The sequence below is a fragment of the Phyllopteryx taeniolatus genome, chromosome 5 (assembly GCF_024500385.1).
Source record: "Phyllopteryx taeniolatus isolate TA_2022b chromosome 5, UOR_Ptae_1.2, whole genome shotgun sequence".
NCBI classification, from domain to species: Eukaryota; Metazoa; Chordata; class Actinopteri; order Syngnathiformes; family Syngnathidae; genus Phyllopteryx; species Phyllopteryx taeniolatus.
The window spans coordinates 26,297,406-26,311,853 of record NC_084506.1 but is presented as its reverse complement, the minus strand read 5'-3'; the positions used below and the strand labels follow the sequence as shown (position 1 = coordinate 26,311,853).

The 14,448-nt window shown below is 41.5% G+C and overlaps 1 protein-coding gene across 5 annotated transcripts in view; it reads right to left on the bottom strand.

The window, feature by feature from the left end:
- The window catches only part of b4galnt3b (beta-1,4-N-acetyl-galactosaminyl transferase 3b), a 48,641-nt gene that overhangs the window by 13,858 nt on the left and 20,335 nt on the right, over positions 1–14,448 (bottom strand). For 4 of the 5 annotated variants that reach the window (XM_061774224.1, XM_061774228.1, XM_061774229.1 and 1 more), the window contains 5 exons: positions 10,311–10,389; positions 10,137–10,203; positions 8,346–8,483; positions 8,160–8,269; positions 753–853 (listed from right to left, as the gene is read on the bottom strand). In XM_061774224.1, coding sequence (XP_061630208.1) covers positions 753–853; positions 8,160–8,269; positions 8,346–8,483; positions 10,137–10,203; positions 10,311–10,389 — 495 coding nt within the window. The remainder of the gene's footprint in view (positions 1–752; positions 854–8,159; positions 8,270–8,345; positions 8,484–10,136; positions 10,204–10,310; positions 10,390–14,448) is intronic. The other variant, XM_061774226.1, reaches the window with a different exon arrangement.

Below are 14,448 nucleotides of genomic sequence, written 5' to 3'. Positions count from 1 at the left end.
CAAACTCCTCAGCTTCCCCAGTAAGGTCTATTCGCGGTTCTCAGATTCAGGAGCAGTAGTGTGATTTTTGTCCTGGCCATGGAACAGTTGACCAGCTCTTCACACTCAGCAGGGTCCTGGAGGGTGCATTGGAATTCAGTCAACGAGTCTACACGTGCTTTGTGGACTTGAAGAAAGCGCTCGACCGTGTCCCCCAGGGTGTCTTATGAGGGTTGCTCTGGGAGGATGGAGTACTGGACCTCATGATACGGGTTGTTTGATCCCTCTACAACTGGTAACAGAGTTTAGCCGCATTGCTGGCAGTTAAGACGGACTGGTTTCCAGGAAGGGCTGTAATTCGTTGAGGAGGTCCCATTTGGGGACCTCAGTACTACGTTGCTGCTTTTTGCATACTGTGAACCCTACAGAGCATTTTACCTGCTAAAAAGGAGACTGGAAAAACATCACAAAAGAATATTGCAAAATTGGTGATGCCAATAGGTCACAGGCTTGATGCAGTTATTGTAACAAAAATATTAAGTCATCACTTTATGTCACTTTGATCTATCTAATATGGTTATCTGTTCCAATATTTACACTGAGCTTAAAATTGGTGTTTTGTGACAACTAAATATTCTGTAACAATCTTCCAAGTTGTATATCAAAATAGAAATAAAAACTGAAATGTCAAACCCAAATGATTTCTGTCTACAGAAAAACAAAGGAACTGGCCTCTCCGTTCCAATCCTTACAGTATACAGATATTTACTCACATCTTCATGTAGCTGGGGTTCTCTGGGTAGAAGCAGCTGTTCTCTTTCTCCATGTGTGTGAGTCGTGTGTAGTCATTGGGATATATGAAGGACATGTGGACCTGGGGAACCAGTTTGAAGCTGTTAGAAGGCTACCACAAAGTGACAAAGCCAATGCACTTTAAACCTGTCCTGTTCAGCTGCATGGTCATGCAGAATGGTGGATAACCCGGTGAGGACATGCAACAACTAACCAATAAATAGGACAAGATGAGAGAGGACAGAAAAGGGCAGGCCAGGATGTGGGAAATCACCAAGGCAGTGCTACTGATGAGTGGTGTGGTGGGATGCTTTTATAGTCTCAAAACACCTGTAAGAACCTGTGAGTTGATATCATAATATAATAACAAAAAACAAAAAGGTCACAATCCCCCAAAATTGAGCCAATGTTAAGCACCCGCCATGAGACCCAAGAAGGAGCCAAGGGGGAGGAGGGGGCTAGGGGGACCCCCATCTCCCCGCAACCTGACAACCGGGTCTAGGAGTCAAGCCAAGAGAAATGTGAAGACCCACCACCCACCGTATTACTATGGTTACCAGGTCCCCAAGTGGCAACCTTATTCCTCTACCGTGATCACGTGTGGTGGGGTGTCGTGCATTAAAATAGGGGAGACTGGAATGGGTGGGGCAAGACAGTCACAAGGCAATGATGACCCACAACTGTCACCTCACCCAGGCCAACCAGCTCCCCAAAGGATGTCTGAATGTATGCGGTGCATTAAAGATCCGCAGGGGAAAGGCGTGGCGGGCCAGAGAGCAGGCCGGAGTGCCGTAACACCTGGTCGAGTGTCCTCCCCAGCCCGACATTGCCCTCCCCCCACTGATAGGTGTATGAGGCATTAAAACTGGAGGACTGGCAGGGCAGAGAAGGGGGGCGACCAGACCAGATGTGCCAGGACACGGCCCAGCGTCTGCTCCATCATGCCTTGTGGCAGCCCCCCAGGTGACCCCGAATGAGATGTGAATGTGCCCACACTTTATATTGCTTAAAGAGTCTGTACTTTTTATACATTTTAAATGTGTAGTTTATTATAGTGTCTTTTTGTGTGTGATATACTAGCGATACACCTACCGACTGCTAACAAATTCCTTGTGTGTATTTAACATATTTGGCGAATAAAGATGATTCTGAAAGTTTAGTAGTTAAATCAAAAAGGTAAACTCATATTTTCAATACATTCACTACACACAGAGTATTTTATCATTTTGACGATTATAACTTACAGCTAAGGAAAACTCCCAAATTCATCATGTCAAGTAACAATTAAAAAGATTTTTAAAATAGGATTGTGATAGCAATTGGCCTTTGTTTTATGAATCTGAATATGAGTTTCATATCTTGAACTACTGAAATTAATTAACTTTCTTTTTATTTTCAGATTTATTGAAATTCACCGGCAAAAATGGCAACAAAACTACAAAAAAAAAAAGTTTGCATGATGCTCTTCCTCTTTACAAAATTGTTGCAGTTCAGCAGGATTCCTGGGATGTCTGATGTGAATAGCCCTCGAATTCATGCCACAGCATCTCAATCGGGTTGAGGTCAGGACTTTATATAGAAACTTGCTGGAAAAGGTTACAAAGGTATCTCTAACAGTCTTGATGTTCATCAGTGAACGGTTAGATGAATTGTCTGCAAATGGAGAAAGTTCAACACTCTTGCTTCTCTTCCAAGGAGTGGCCGTCCTGTAAAGATGGCTGCAAGAGCATAGCGTAAAAAAAGCTAAAAAAAGAACCCTAGAGTGTCAGGTGAAGACCTACAGAACACCGGCACGTGCCAACATCTCGACAAATCTAACACGTAAAACATTAAACAAGAATGGGGTTCAGCGAAGAACACTAAGGAGAAAGCGACTGCTTTTTAAAACACACATTGCTGCACATTTGAAGTTTGTTAAAGAGCAGTTGGATATTTCACAGAACTACCGGTAAAATATTCTGTGGACAGATGAAACCAAAGTTAAATTGTTGGGGAGGAACACACACCGCCATGTGCGGATGAAAAATGGCACAGCACAACATCATCAAAACCTTATCCTAACTGAGAAGCATGGTGGCGAGAGCATCGTAGTATGGGCGTGCTTGCACACTCTGGGCCTGGACAGCTTGCCATCATCAAAGGAAAAATGAATGCACAAGTTTATCAAGATATCGTGTACAAGAACTTGAGGCCATATGTCAAACAGTTGAAGCTCAAAAGAGGATGTGTTGCAACAGGACAATGAGCCAAAACACAGAAGCAAATAACATAATGGCTTCAGAAAGGCAAGGCAAATGTATTTATATAGCGCATTTCACACACAAGGTAACTCAATGTGCTTTACATGACTAAAAGCATTTAAAACAAAGAGCAAAATACATTAAAAAAAAAAAAAAAGTACAGAAGAGTAAAAGACAGCTTAAAATAATTTAAAACCAAAGCGACTAAAATTACTAAAAATGTACAGTGCAAGAAAGATAATTTAAAAATGGGAAATGCTCTAAAATGCCCCGACTTAAAACATTCACACTTTGGGCTGACTTGACTTTTGTTGGCAATGTATTCCAATTGTGTGCAGCATAAGAGCTGAATGCTACTTTACCATGTTTGTTTCTGTACATCTCAGAGCCCGACTGGGTTTATATTCCATTAGCATTTATTTAATGTATTCAGGACCCTAAATCATTTAGTGATTTATAGGCCAGCAGCAGAACTTTAAAATATATTTGATAGCTGATTGGAAGCCAGTGTAGAGACTTTAGAATTTGAGTAAAATGCTCTGATCTCTTTGTTCTGCATCAGCGTTCTGAATTAGCGCAGCTGTTTAATGCTCTTTTGGACGAGTCCCGTCAGAAGACCATTACAATAGTCAAGTCTTCTTGAAATAAAAGCATGGATGATGCTTGGAATATGCAACCCTTCACTCTGTATATGTTCTTCAGGTGGTAGAAGCCTGTTTTAGTGATTCATTTGATATGACTGATTCAGATCGGAATCTATCAGCACAGCAAGGTTTCAGACTTGGTCTTTGGCTTTTAAAGAGAGTGACTACAGGTATTTATTAATAGCAATCCTCTTTTCTTTAGTGACAAAAACAATTACCTCGGTTTTGTTGTGGTTTATTTGAAGGAAGCTTTGTTTCATCCAGTTATTAATTTGTTTTAGACAGTGACACAACACCTCAATAGAACTGCAATTATCTGGAGACACTGCTAGATATACAGTAGCTGTGTGTCATCTGCATAGCTATGACAGTCAACATTAAGGTTCTAAAGAATTTGACTCAAGGGTTTCATATACAGGGTGAACAGTAAGGGTCCAAGAACTGATCCTTGGGGGACTCCATATGTCATTGCCATTCAATGGGAATGAAAACAATGGTTACAAAATAACTAATTTCCTACAGGTAAGTCCTGCCCTCAACCTGATTGAGATGCTGTGGCATGACCTCAAGAGAGCTATTCACACCAGACATCCTAGGAATCTTGCGGAACTGCAACAATTTTGTAAAGAGGAATGGTCCAAAACCCATCCTGATTGTTGTGCACGTCTGATCTGCCACTACAGGAAACATTTGGTTGAGGTTATCATGCCAAAGGAAGGTCAACCAGTAAATAAATCAAATGTTTCACTTTTTCCTCCCTGTCCTATGAATGATCATCATTTTCAATAAAAATATGAAAGCATAATTGTTTGTGTGGTATTAATTTAAGGAGACTGTTAGTCTATTGTTGTTATTTAGATGATCAGACTAAATTTGATGCCCAATTTATGCAGAAATTTAGGAAATTCCGAAGGGTTCACATAATTTTTCTTTCCTCTGTACAACCACAGCCATTTTAAATTATGATAAATTAATACATCAATACAGTGCATTATTATCTCTGTAAAGGCAGAATTTTTATTACAACTCAATTTTTTAAATTGTGCACGCCAGTCAGTGTATGTAGTATATAAAATGAGGCTCTAAATTAATGAAAAAAAGAGCCCTCGTCCAGGCTGTCTGACGCTATGGGCGTGTCCGTTGAATACACTGAAAACACGCCCGACTCATTTTTCAGCTGTCAATCAAATAGGCTTGTATAGTATTTGCTCAAATGTCTGTAGTCAGCTACAGGCAGCTACAACAACACCGAGCAAGGCGCTGACGTATTAGACAACCCCGCCGCTGGTCTAGTGAATTTGTTAGCTCACGATCTAGCGAACGTAATAAAGAGTTAAATTTCCCTGAAGTGTTTCTGTTGTGTGGATCTATGCGCGGCACATGGAGCAAGGCTGTAGAGCAGGGATGGGCAGCTGGCGGCCAGCGGGCCACATGCCACCTTGATTAATAATTTCAACATTATAAAAATGCTTCCCCTACTATACATGATCAGTTTTAAGTTGATATGATATCTTTATCTATATCTTTCACCGCTAAATGGCAGACCACTTTGTAGCACTTCCACCGGTTCTTCTCCATCGGAGAATAAGAATATAGAGCTACTGTCAGCCATGATTTATTTTGTGGCGCTCAAGTAAACAGAGACTAAACACCGAGAAGGAGGAGGAGAATTTATCGCAAAATTATCATGAAGAGCATGCTAGCATTTCCTGGTGAGATGCCAGGTAATGATTACTTTAGCTTAGCAGTCGATAGACGGTGACTGGTATTTTATTGTATCACACACATCCCAGTCACGGTTTCATTTTAAGAATGTGCAATATACTGTAAATGTTTTACCATGGTGTAGATGGGGAAACAAATGTAGTAGGGGTTATTTTAAAGGAAGAGGTAGCTAAGAATGTCTAAGAAGTTCAGGGAAGGTGAGAAGGAGCGACATTATGTCTTTGTAGATCTAGAGAAAGCCTATGACAGAGTAGCCAGAAAGGAACTGTGGTACTGCATGCGGAAGTCTGGAGTGGCAGAGAAGTATGTTAGAATAGTGAGGCTTCAGGGAGAAGCGATAGCAAGGGTGGAATAATTTAAATACTTGGGGTCAACAGTCCAGAGCAATGATGAGTGTGGTAAGGAAGTGAAGAAACGAGTCCAAGCAGGTTGGAACAGGTGGCAGAAGGTGTCAGGCGTGTTATGTGACAGAAGAGTCTTTACGAGGATGAAGGGCAAAGCTTATAAAACAGTGGTGAGGCCAGCCGTGATGTACGGATTAGAGACAATGGCACTGAAGAGACAACAGAAAGCAGAGCTGGAGGTGGCGGAAATGAAGATGTTGAGGTTCTCTCTAGGAGTGACCAGGTTGGATAGGATTAGAAAGTGTGCTTATCAGAGGGACAGCCAAGGTTAGATGTTTTGGAGACAAAGTTAGAGAGAGCAGACTGCGATTGTTTCGACACGTTCAGGAGAGAGAGTGACTATATTGGTAGAAGGATGATCAGGATGGAGCTGCCAGGCAATAGAGCTCGAGAGAGGACGATGCAGGAGATAGGCTTTCATGGAAAAGGATGAAACGCTGTGGCGACCCCTAAAAGGACAAGCTGAAAGGAAAAGAAGAAGAATAGCGTATGGTGGCTTGGACAAGCGGCTGTTGAGACGGATGGCGGACTCGCCATTCAGGGCAGGCGCACTGGTTTTACCAGGGCTCCTTCAACAAAGCTGAGTGAACTGCCCTATACTCCAAAGTCAGTAGGCCGAACAATTTGGCGATATTAAATGACATGGAGGACAAACATAATATTATATTAAAATCTTTGAGTGACTTCATATGCGGCAGCACCGTTGCCAACTGGTTAGCACATCTGCCTCACAGTTCCTAGGACCCGGCTCAAATCCGGCCTCGCCTGTGTGGAGTTTGCATGTTCTCCCCATGCCTGCGGGGATTTTCTGCGGGTACTCCGGTTTCTTCCCACAACAAAAACATGCATGGTAGGTTAACTGACGACTTTAAATTGTCCATAGGTGTGAATATGAGTGTGAATGGTTGTTTGTTTATATGTGCCCTGCAATTGGCTGGCAACCAGTTCATGATGTGCCCCACCTCTCGCCCAGAATCAGCTGGGATAGGCACCAGCACCCCCGCAACCCTAGTGATGATAAGCGGTATGGAAAATGGATGGATGGATGACTTGATCCATCCATCAATCCATTTTCTGAGCCCCTTCTCCTGGAACCTATCCCAGCTATCTTTGGGCAGGAGGTGGGGTACACCCTGAACTGGTTGCCAGCCAATCGCAGGGCACAATTTAGAGTCATCAATTTACCTACCATGCATGTTTTTTGGGACGTGGGAGGAAACCGTAGTGCCCGGAGAAAACCCACGCAGGCATGGGGAGAACATGCAAACTCCACACAGGCGGGGCCGGGGATTGAACCCCGGTCCTCAGAACTGTGAGGCAGACGCTCTAACCAGTCGTCCACCGTGCCGCTGGATGACTTGATATTTGTGAAAATAAATGCACAAAATGAGCTCTTGCACTTAATGTGGGTTTGCTTTTCAGCGGCTTTGTGCCATCTTTGAATAATAATTTTTATGGACGAGAGTCCTTTGCACTGAGGGAAAAAATAAATAAAAAACGCAGTATGTGGTCATTTTGTCGTTTGCTTCAAACACTTTGTTGTTGAAGAGTGGATCTTTTATATCTTTTATATATGCATGATGTCAGCATGAAATATATCAAGATGCTGTGATTTACATTGGTTTAATTAAAAAATGACATACTGTATGCACATATTTTGTCAATATTTAAAATGCCATTTTTGTCATAGATCTGGTTATGAAGTCCTCAGTCTGTGGCCCCCTGGAAGTGCTGATGAAAAATTGTGCCATCCCCCCCATCATTCAAGTTGCCCACCATTGATGTAGAGTATTGGACAGACCCAACACCAGGCCACAACCACAGACCGGCAGTGGCCATGGCCATCACCATTTGCCATCGCCTTGCTCCGTGGGCCCCGCATGGTGTTAAGACTTCAGGGAAGATGCATTTTTTTTGGGTTGTAGGCATAGCTTGATAGCTAGCTGCAAGCGAGAGTGGTAGAAATGAGCCAATCTATTAATACAAAGTAACTCTCAATTGCACTGAATAGTCACAGCGGGAGAGGGCTGACTCATGCCAAAAAGTTGTTGCTTTTTTAGCCCCGCCCAAAAAATCCGGACAACTGACGTGGTGAAAAAGAGTGTAATGCTATATCTCAATAATTCAGTACTAAATTGTTCTGTCTTTGCACATTTCAGCATTCATCTTCAAATATATTTAATGTATTTAGTAACAAAACGTGGAAATTACTTTCCAGGGTCTTTAAAGAAATCATTTGAAACGTGTACCACTTGTGCAAGTAGAACAAGAAAGAGGAAGCATTTAGTCCAACATACTTTATGTATTGGGGTGGTGGCGCATACATAATTCAGATGTAGTTGGTGTGTACAGATGTAGTCAGTGTAAATACATACAAACTGGAGCCCTTGGTATCGCGTGAGCGGGAAGTCTTTGATTGTGTAGCTGGGCTTGTACGAGCAGTCGGGCAGAACGCCTTGCAGGAAACCACTGCCTATCAAAGGCACTGGTGACAAACAGCACACGGATGTGAGGGAGGATGAAATGGAAAAAACCTTTGGGCCTGTGAAACAGTCACGCACCTCGGTGGGGAGCGTCCCGCGCGTCTTCCCTCAACAGGTCTGCAGTGGCGGCACTGTGCTTCCAAGGAGCGCGACGTCGGTGGCTCGCTGCCGTCTGCGGTATGTGCGCAACGTCGCTCATTAGCAGTGCTGATTCATCTGTGGGAAGAAGCCACAGGGCGTTAAAAGATAAGCATGAGTTTGCAGAGTAGTTTTTTGTGGATCATCACCACTGTGAGATGATTATTATTGTACAGTGAACCCTATTCGCAGCTCGCAATTCACAAATTCACCTATTTGCGTATTATTTTTTTTCCTATGGAAACTATTCCCAGCAACTGGGTGAAAACCCTCCATGCACATTTTTTGTGCTCTTTCTGAAATGCCCCAAGATGCCACCCAAGCCCTGTCTAAATAGTAAAGTAGTAATTGGTGCCAAGGAAGTATGTTGAAGTGATGCATCTCGACTGAGGGAGCTAGTTTTAGCCTGGCTTGTTGGTGGAAGTTACAAAGTCTTTAACATATGTGCATGTACTCTGCATGCGCAATTCTAGTGTGTTATTTCTAAATCGAATATGTGAGCCATTTATTTTTCAAGGCAATGCAAGATGAAATTATATTAAGCTGTTTTGGGACCATAGTTTGTGGTATACTTAAAGTTCAAACTTTATATAGGCTATTCTATGAATTTTTGGGGGCAGGGGCGTCAATTACTCTTAGTTTTTCGCAATCCGCGGCAGGGCTCAGTCTCTATATTACTGTACATGTTTTTGTGGCTTCATGAGCCACTGTTAGATTTTTTTTTTTTGCACAGTACTGTGTATGCATGTACTGCATGTATGCATATAATACTGTGCAAAATTCACTGCATCAATTTGCTATAGCGCTTCAACTCATAAACATCCCAGGTGACCACGCGCCTATCCCAGATGAGTTTGTACAAGGGGCAACGTACAACCTGGACTGGTCGCCAGTCAGTCACAGGGCACATATAGACAAACAACCATTCACACTCAGATTCACACTAATGGACAATTTGAGTCTTGAATGAAGCTAACATGCTTTTGCAATGAGGGGAGAACCCAGAGTACGAAGAGAAAACCCACATAGAAGCGCTATACAGGAAAGACTGAGTTGAGGCTCGAACCCCAAACTTAGGAAATGTGAGAACTGCTAACCATTAGTCTACCTTGCTGACGTAAAGTAAACTTCATCTAGTGCCTCCATCTCTAATTTTCTGTTCTTCACCGAACCTGCACCCACTGACAGTTTTGAACTGCTGTTCCCATGGCGTCATACCGAACAGATCATTGTCGCCCGGAGTAGTCGTGCCATAGCATGGCTGTAGTCCGACTAGGCTTCGAATAGCTAACGTCATCTTATTCTTCTTTCGAGCACAGACTAGATTAGACAATGAGATAAAAATCATTCCCACAAAATGGGTGTTGTGGCAGTTAGCACATCTGCCTCACAGTTCTGAGGTTTGGGATTCAAATCTTGGCCCAGGCCTTCCTGTGTGGGTTTTCTCCAGGTACTCTGCCACGTTAGGTTAATTGAAGACTAAACTGTACATAAGTGTGAATGTGAGTGTGAATGGTTGTTGGTTTACACATGCCCTGCGATCAGCTGCCGATTTGTCCAAGATCTATCCCGCCTCTTGCCCAAAAGTCAGCTGGGATAGGCTACAGCTCACCCTCTACCCTAACAAGGACAGGGGCTATAGAAAATGGATAGACTTGCTAAAACAACAAATCTGATGGTGGGCTTTTGCATTGCACTGTGTATTATTTACTCAATGTGCATGATACTTACTGACATAGAGAGAGATATACTTGGACTCGATGACCATGAATCTGACGTCCTCATCCAACAGCTTCCACTGTGCCAAAATAAAAACAAGGAGTTTTGTTGTAGTGTCCACTTGAATGCGAACATCAAAAAGAGGTTGGGATTTTTTGGGTGCTATATATAATTTGAGGTACTTACAGCCACTTCCACGTGATCAGTGCCTCTGTCATTCTGCTTGTGGATCAGCTCGAAAAAGTACCTCCTCTGAGCAGAAAGCCTGTCAAGCAGCCGTAGATACAACAATGCTGAAGCTCAATTTAACAGGAACATGCAAATGCTAATCCTTTGACGCCGCTATTTGTTTAAGGGTAATTTTCATAAAGACATGGCCCACTGAATTTCCTTTTGAAATGCAATATATTTTACTGATATGAGTATTTGAATTATTGGAAGTTGTTATTCATTAAAAAGTCATAATTGTTTCTTAGGAAAAAAAATAATTCTAAAGTAATATTTTTCAAACTTTTAATGGCAAAATCTCATTACTGGTAGGTGTCCAAAATAAAGTTTTATGATTTGCAACATGCTTTCTGAAGATGCTAATTAAATTTTTATATAGTGTTCCCTCACTATATCGCGGTTCACCTGTTGCCGATTCAGTGCATTGCAGATTTATTTCCCATATACATATCATGCATAATTCGCCACATCATGGGATTTAGAGTGTATGCTGTAATTCTTTGTGATAAAATAAACGCTTCGTGGCCTAAAAGATTAAAACTGTTAAACAAAAAAAATAAAAAAATATTATAACACATTCCGTAGTTTCTCGTGGATGTGCATTTTTTTCCCCAAAAAATTTATCAGACATACTCGTGGGCCCAGATTGATATACAATCCAAAATATTGGGGAGATTAATTCTGATATTTTCAGAAGGGGAAGGGGCATAATTAGAGATGTCAACATACATTTTGGTGACGATTGGTTGCAGTTTTGTGACATTAAGAAAAGTTGAGCTTTTCTGTATAGTGAGCAGTCTGTGGGGAGGAAAATGCTTTAACGTCCATAAAATAAAAAAAATATTAGGTATTTCGTTGTGATATTTTCAGAGGCTGAAGTGGGCGAAATGTCCATATGATTGGTCGCAATTTTGTGACACTACGTGAGGTTAAACCTTTTCTATATAGTGAGCACATACAGAGAGTAAAATGTTTAACATCCAAAAAATAAAAATATTATGGATTTTGTTCTGATGTTTTCAGATGAGGAAGAATAATTAGAAATGTCCACAGAAATTTTCGTAACGACTGGTGGCAGTTTTGTGACAATAGGCAATGTTAATATTTTTTACATTAAGCGTGGACTGTCCCGACGTGGATAAAATAAAACAGAATTATGTCAGTGCATGTACGCTGCCTCGCAGATTTCACCTATTGCGGTGGTGGGCTAGAAGCTAACCACCACGATAAACGAGGGATCACGATATAGGATTTTTCTCCTTTTGCCTTTTTCGATGAAACCTACGGTAACACAAATGCATCTTAGTGTCTTCAGAATACCTTTTTTGGTTCTTTTACAAACGGTCTGTTTTTGTCACTCAAGCCGTCTTTTCCATTAATGCCACTGGACAGAGCCTCATTATGCTGTTGCAATACACCAGAGGGATCTGTGAGCTGAAGTGCCAGGATGATGCAACCATTTTGTATTCACACAATAGCAGACAGCAAAATAAATGGTATTATGACTGAGGTTAGAATTAATAGGTATGAATTTGTTAAGTTACGATCATTCATACACTTGTATCCGCAGAGTTTGAAGCGCAACACGTACATTTTGCAACTGACACGATGTTTATGAAACTGTTTGTCTTTACCATTGTGCACTTTTGTCTTCACTGTTATAAAAAGAAATGTATTTCAATGGGCCACCACCATTTGCTCTGTGAATACGAATTACCTTTACTATGATTGCCTAAAATTTTAAATCGTTAAAAAAAACTTTTTGAAAAAGTGTCTTTACCATTGATCAAATTACAGCGGCTGAAATAAGTATTTAACACATCACCATTTTTCTCACTAAATATACTTCCAAAGGTGCTATTGACTTGATAATTCCACCAGATGTTGGGAACAACCCAAGTAATCCTTACATACAAAGAAAGTAGAACAAATAAACTCATTAATTAAGTTGTGTGTAAAAATGTGAAATGACACAGGGAAAAAATATAGCTCCTTGGGAAATATATTTAATGATAAAAATGGTGACTTATTAAATACTTATTACAGCCGCTGTATATGAAAATGACCCTTATGCTCTTGAGCTTCTGTACATACTTGAAGGATATGTATTGATGTCTTTGTATGTAGAGTGGGGGGAATAATTATTTTGTCCTCTGCTGAATTTGTACATTTGCACAAAGAAATGAGAAGTCTCCAATTTGTATGGTTGTTTATTGACAATAGTAATAGACAGGATATCAGCCAAAAATGCATTAAAAAACACACTGTATGAAGTTGGTAAAATGCTGGATATTTTATTGAGTGAAATAAGTATCTGATCCCATACAACTCAGCCAGAATTGTGACTCCCACAGATTGGCTGGTGGCCATGTGGCCCCCAACTGTGCACAATCAACCAATTCTAAAACTTCTGGTCTCAATTCACACATCTGTTCTAAATACTTTCCCTTCCATTCTCTATACCACCCTGGGCCAGTTAAAGAGCTGTCCAAAGTTGTCAGGGACAAGACTGTGGACCCGCACAAGGCTGGAATGGGATACAAAACTCTCAGCAAAAGGCTTGGTGAGAAGGTGAAAACTACTGGTGCCATTATGCCATAGTGGAAGACACACAAAATTATCATCTGCCTTTCACCGGAGTGATCATGACAAAGGTAAGGAAACAGCCTTAAATACACGGCAGGAACTCAGTTAAGGTTCAGAAAGCATACGGGACCTTAGAGAACAGATGGTAATACTACTACTATAGAAGGCACATGTAAAGGCCTCCCCTTAAGTTTTCCAGTGAACATCTAAACGTCTCTGAAAGGGCTTGGGAGAAAGAGCTGTGATCAGATGAAACCAAAGTTGAGCTATTTGACATCACCTTGACCTGCAGTGTTTGAAGGATGCAACAGATCAGAGTGTGACCCAAAGAACATCATGTCCACATTAAAGCATGGAAGTGGAAATATTCCTTTTGAGGTAGAAGGTAAGTTTTGAGGGGCCAATGAACGGAGCCACATACTGTCAATTATTGGATGCTCTTTTCAGCAAGAACACTGACGGTGAGTCGTAGATGGGTCTTGCAGCATGACATTGACCCAAAACATAACACAGGGGCAACAGAGAAGTGGCTGAAAAAGTCAGTCTTTCAGACCTCAAACCAACAAAAACAGCTGAAACCTCATGTTTCCAAAGGATTCATAGAGTTTCTTTAAAGAGGAGTGGGCCACAATCCCTCCTGAGACACAGGGAACCCTGGTGACCACCTACAGGAAACGTCTCATTGCAGTACTTGCCACCAAGTACTAACCTATGTGTTGCTTAGGGATCAAATTTCACTCAATAAAATGAATAACATTTTATTACTTTGCCATTGTGTGTTTTTATGCATTCTGGACTGATATGCTGTCCATTACCATTGTCAATAAACAACCATAAAAAGAGACTTACTTTCTTCAGCAGGTGCGCAGATTATTATTTTCCCCACTGTATGTATCTCTATTGCTCATAATTTCCCGTGTTTGCGTGCTGACTCATTGTACCATGGTTTCTACATAGTTATATGCTGTATTGAAGGTGCTTCATTCAATACGCCGAGCAAAGGCTGACACCCTCGCGGTCTTAATGCAGCTGCAACGTTGTGTACAAACAGCCAATGCTGTAAACAATGCAACAAAGTGTCTTCAAATGTGTAACCCAAACATTTTCCCAGCAGGTTCCAGTCAAGCCACACACACACACACACACACACACACACACACACACACACACACACACACACACACGACTAAACATTCCGTGACACGAGCAACAAAGGCATACAACAGTTGACTCACAGTGAGTGTTTTCATCATATACCATTATAAATATACTGTATACAGATCTATATCCTCAGATTACAGGAAGGCTTTGCCCGAGAAATTAGATAATATCACTGAGTGCGTGTCAATTGCGAGAAATGACGTCAGCATGAAGGCAACACTTCATCACCAAGCCACCAGATTACACATCAATTATAGTATAAAGGGTCAATGCATTTGGCACATGCAGCGGATGTGCCAAACTCAGGTATCCATAATATGTCCTCTTTAACACAATAGGTAAATGTACC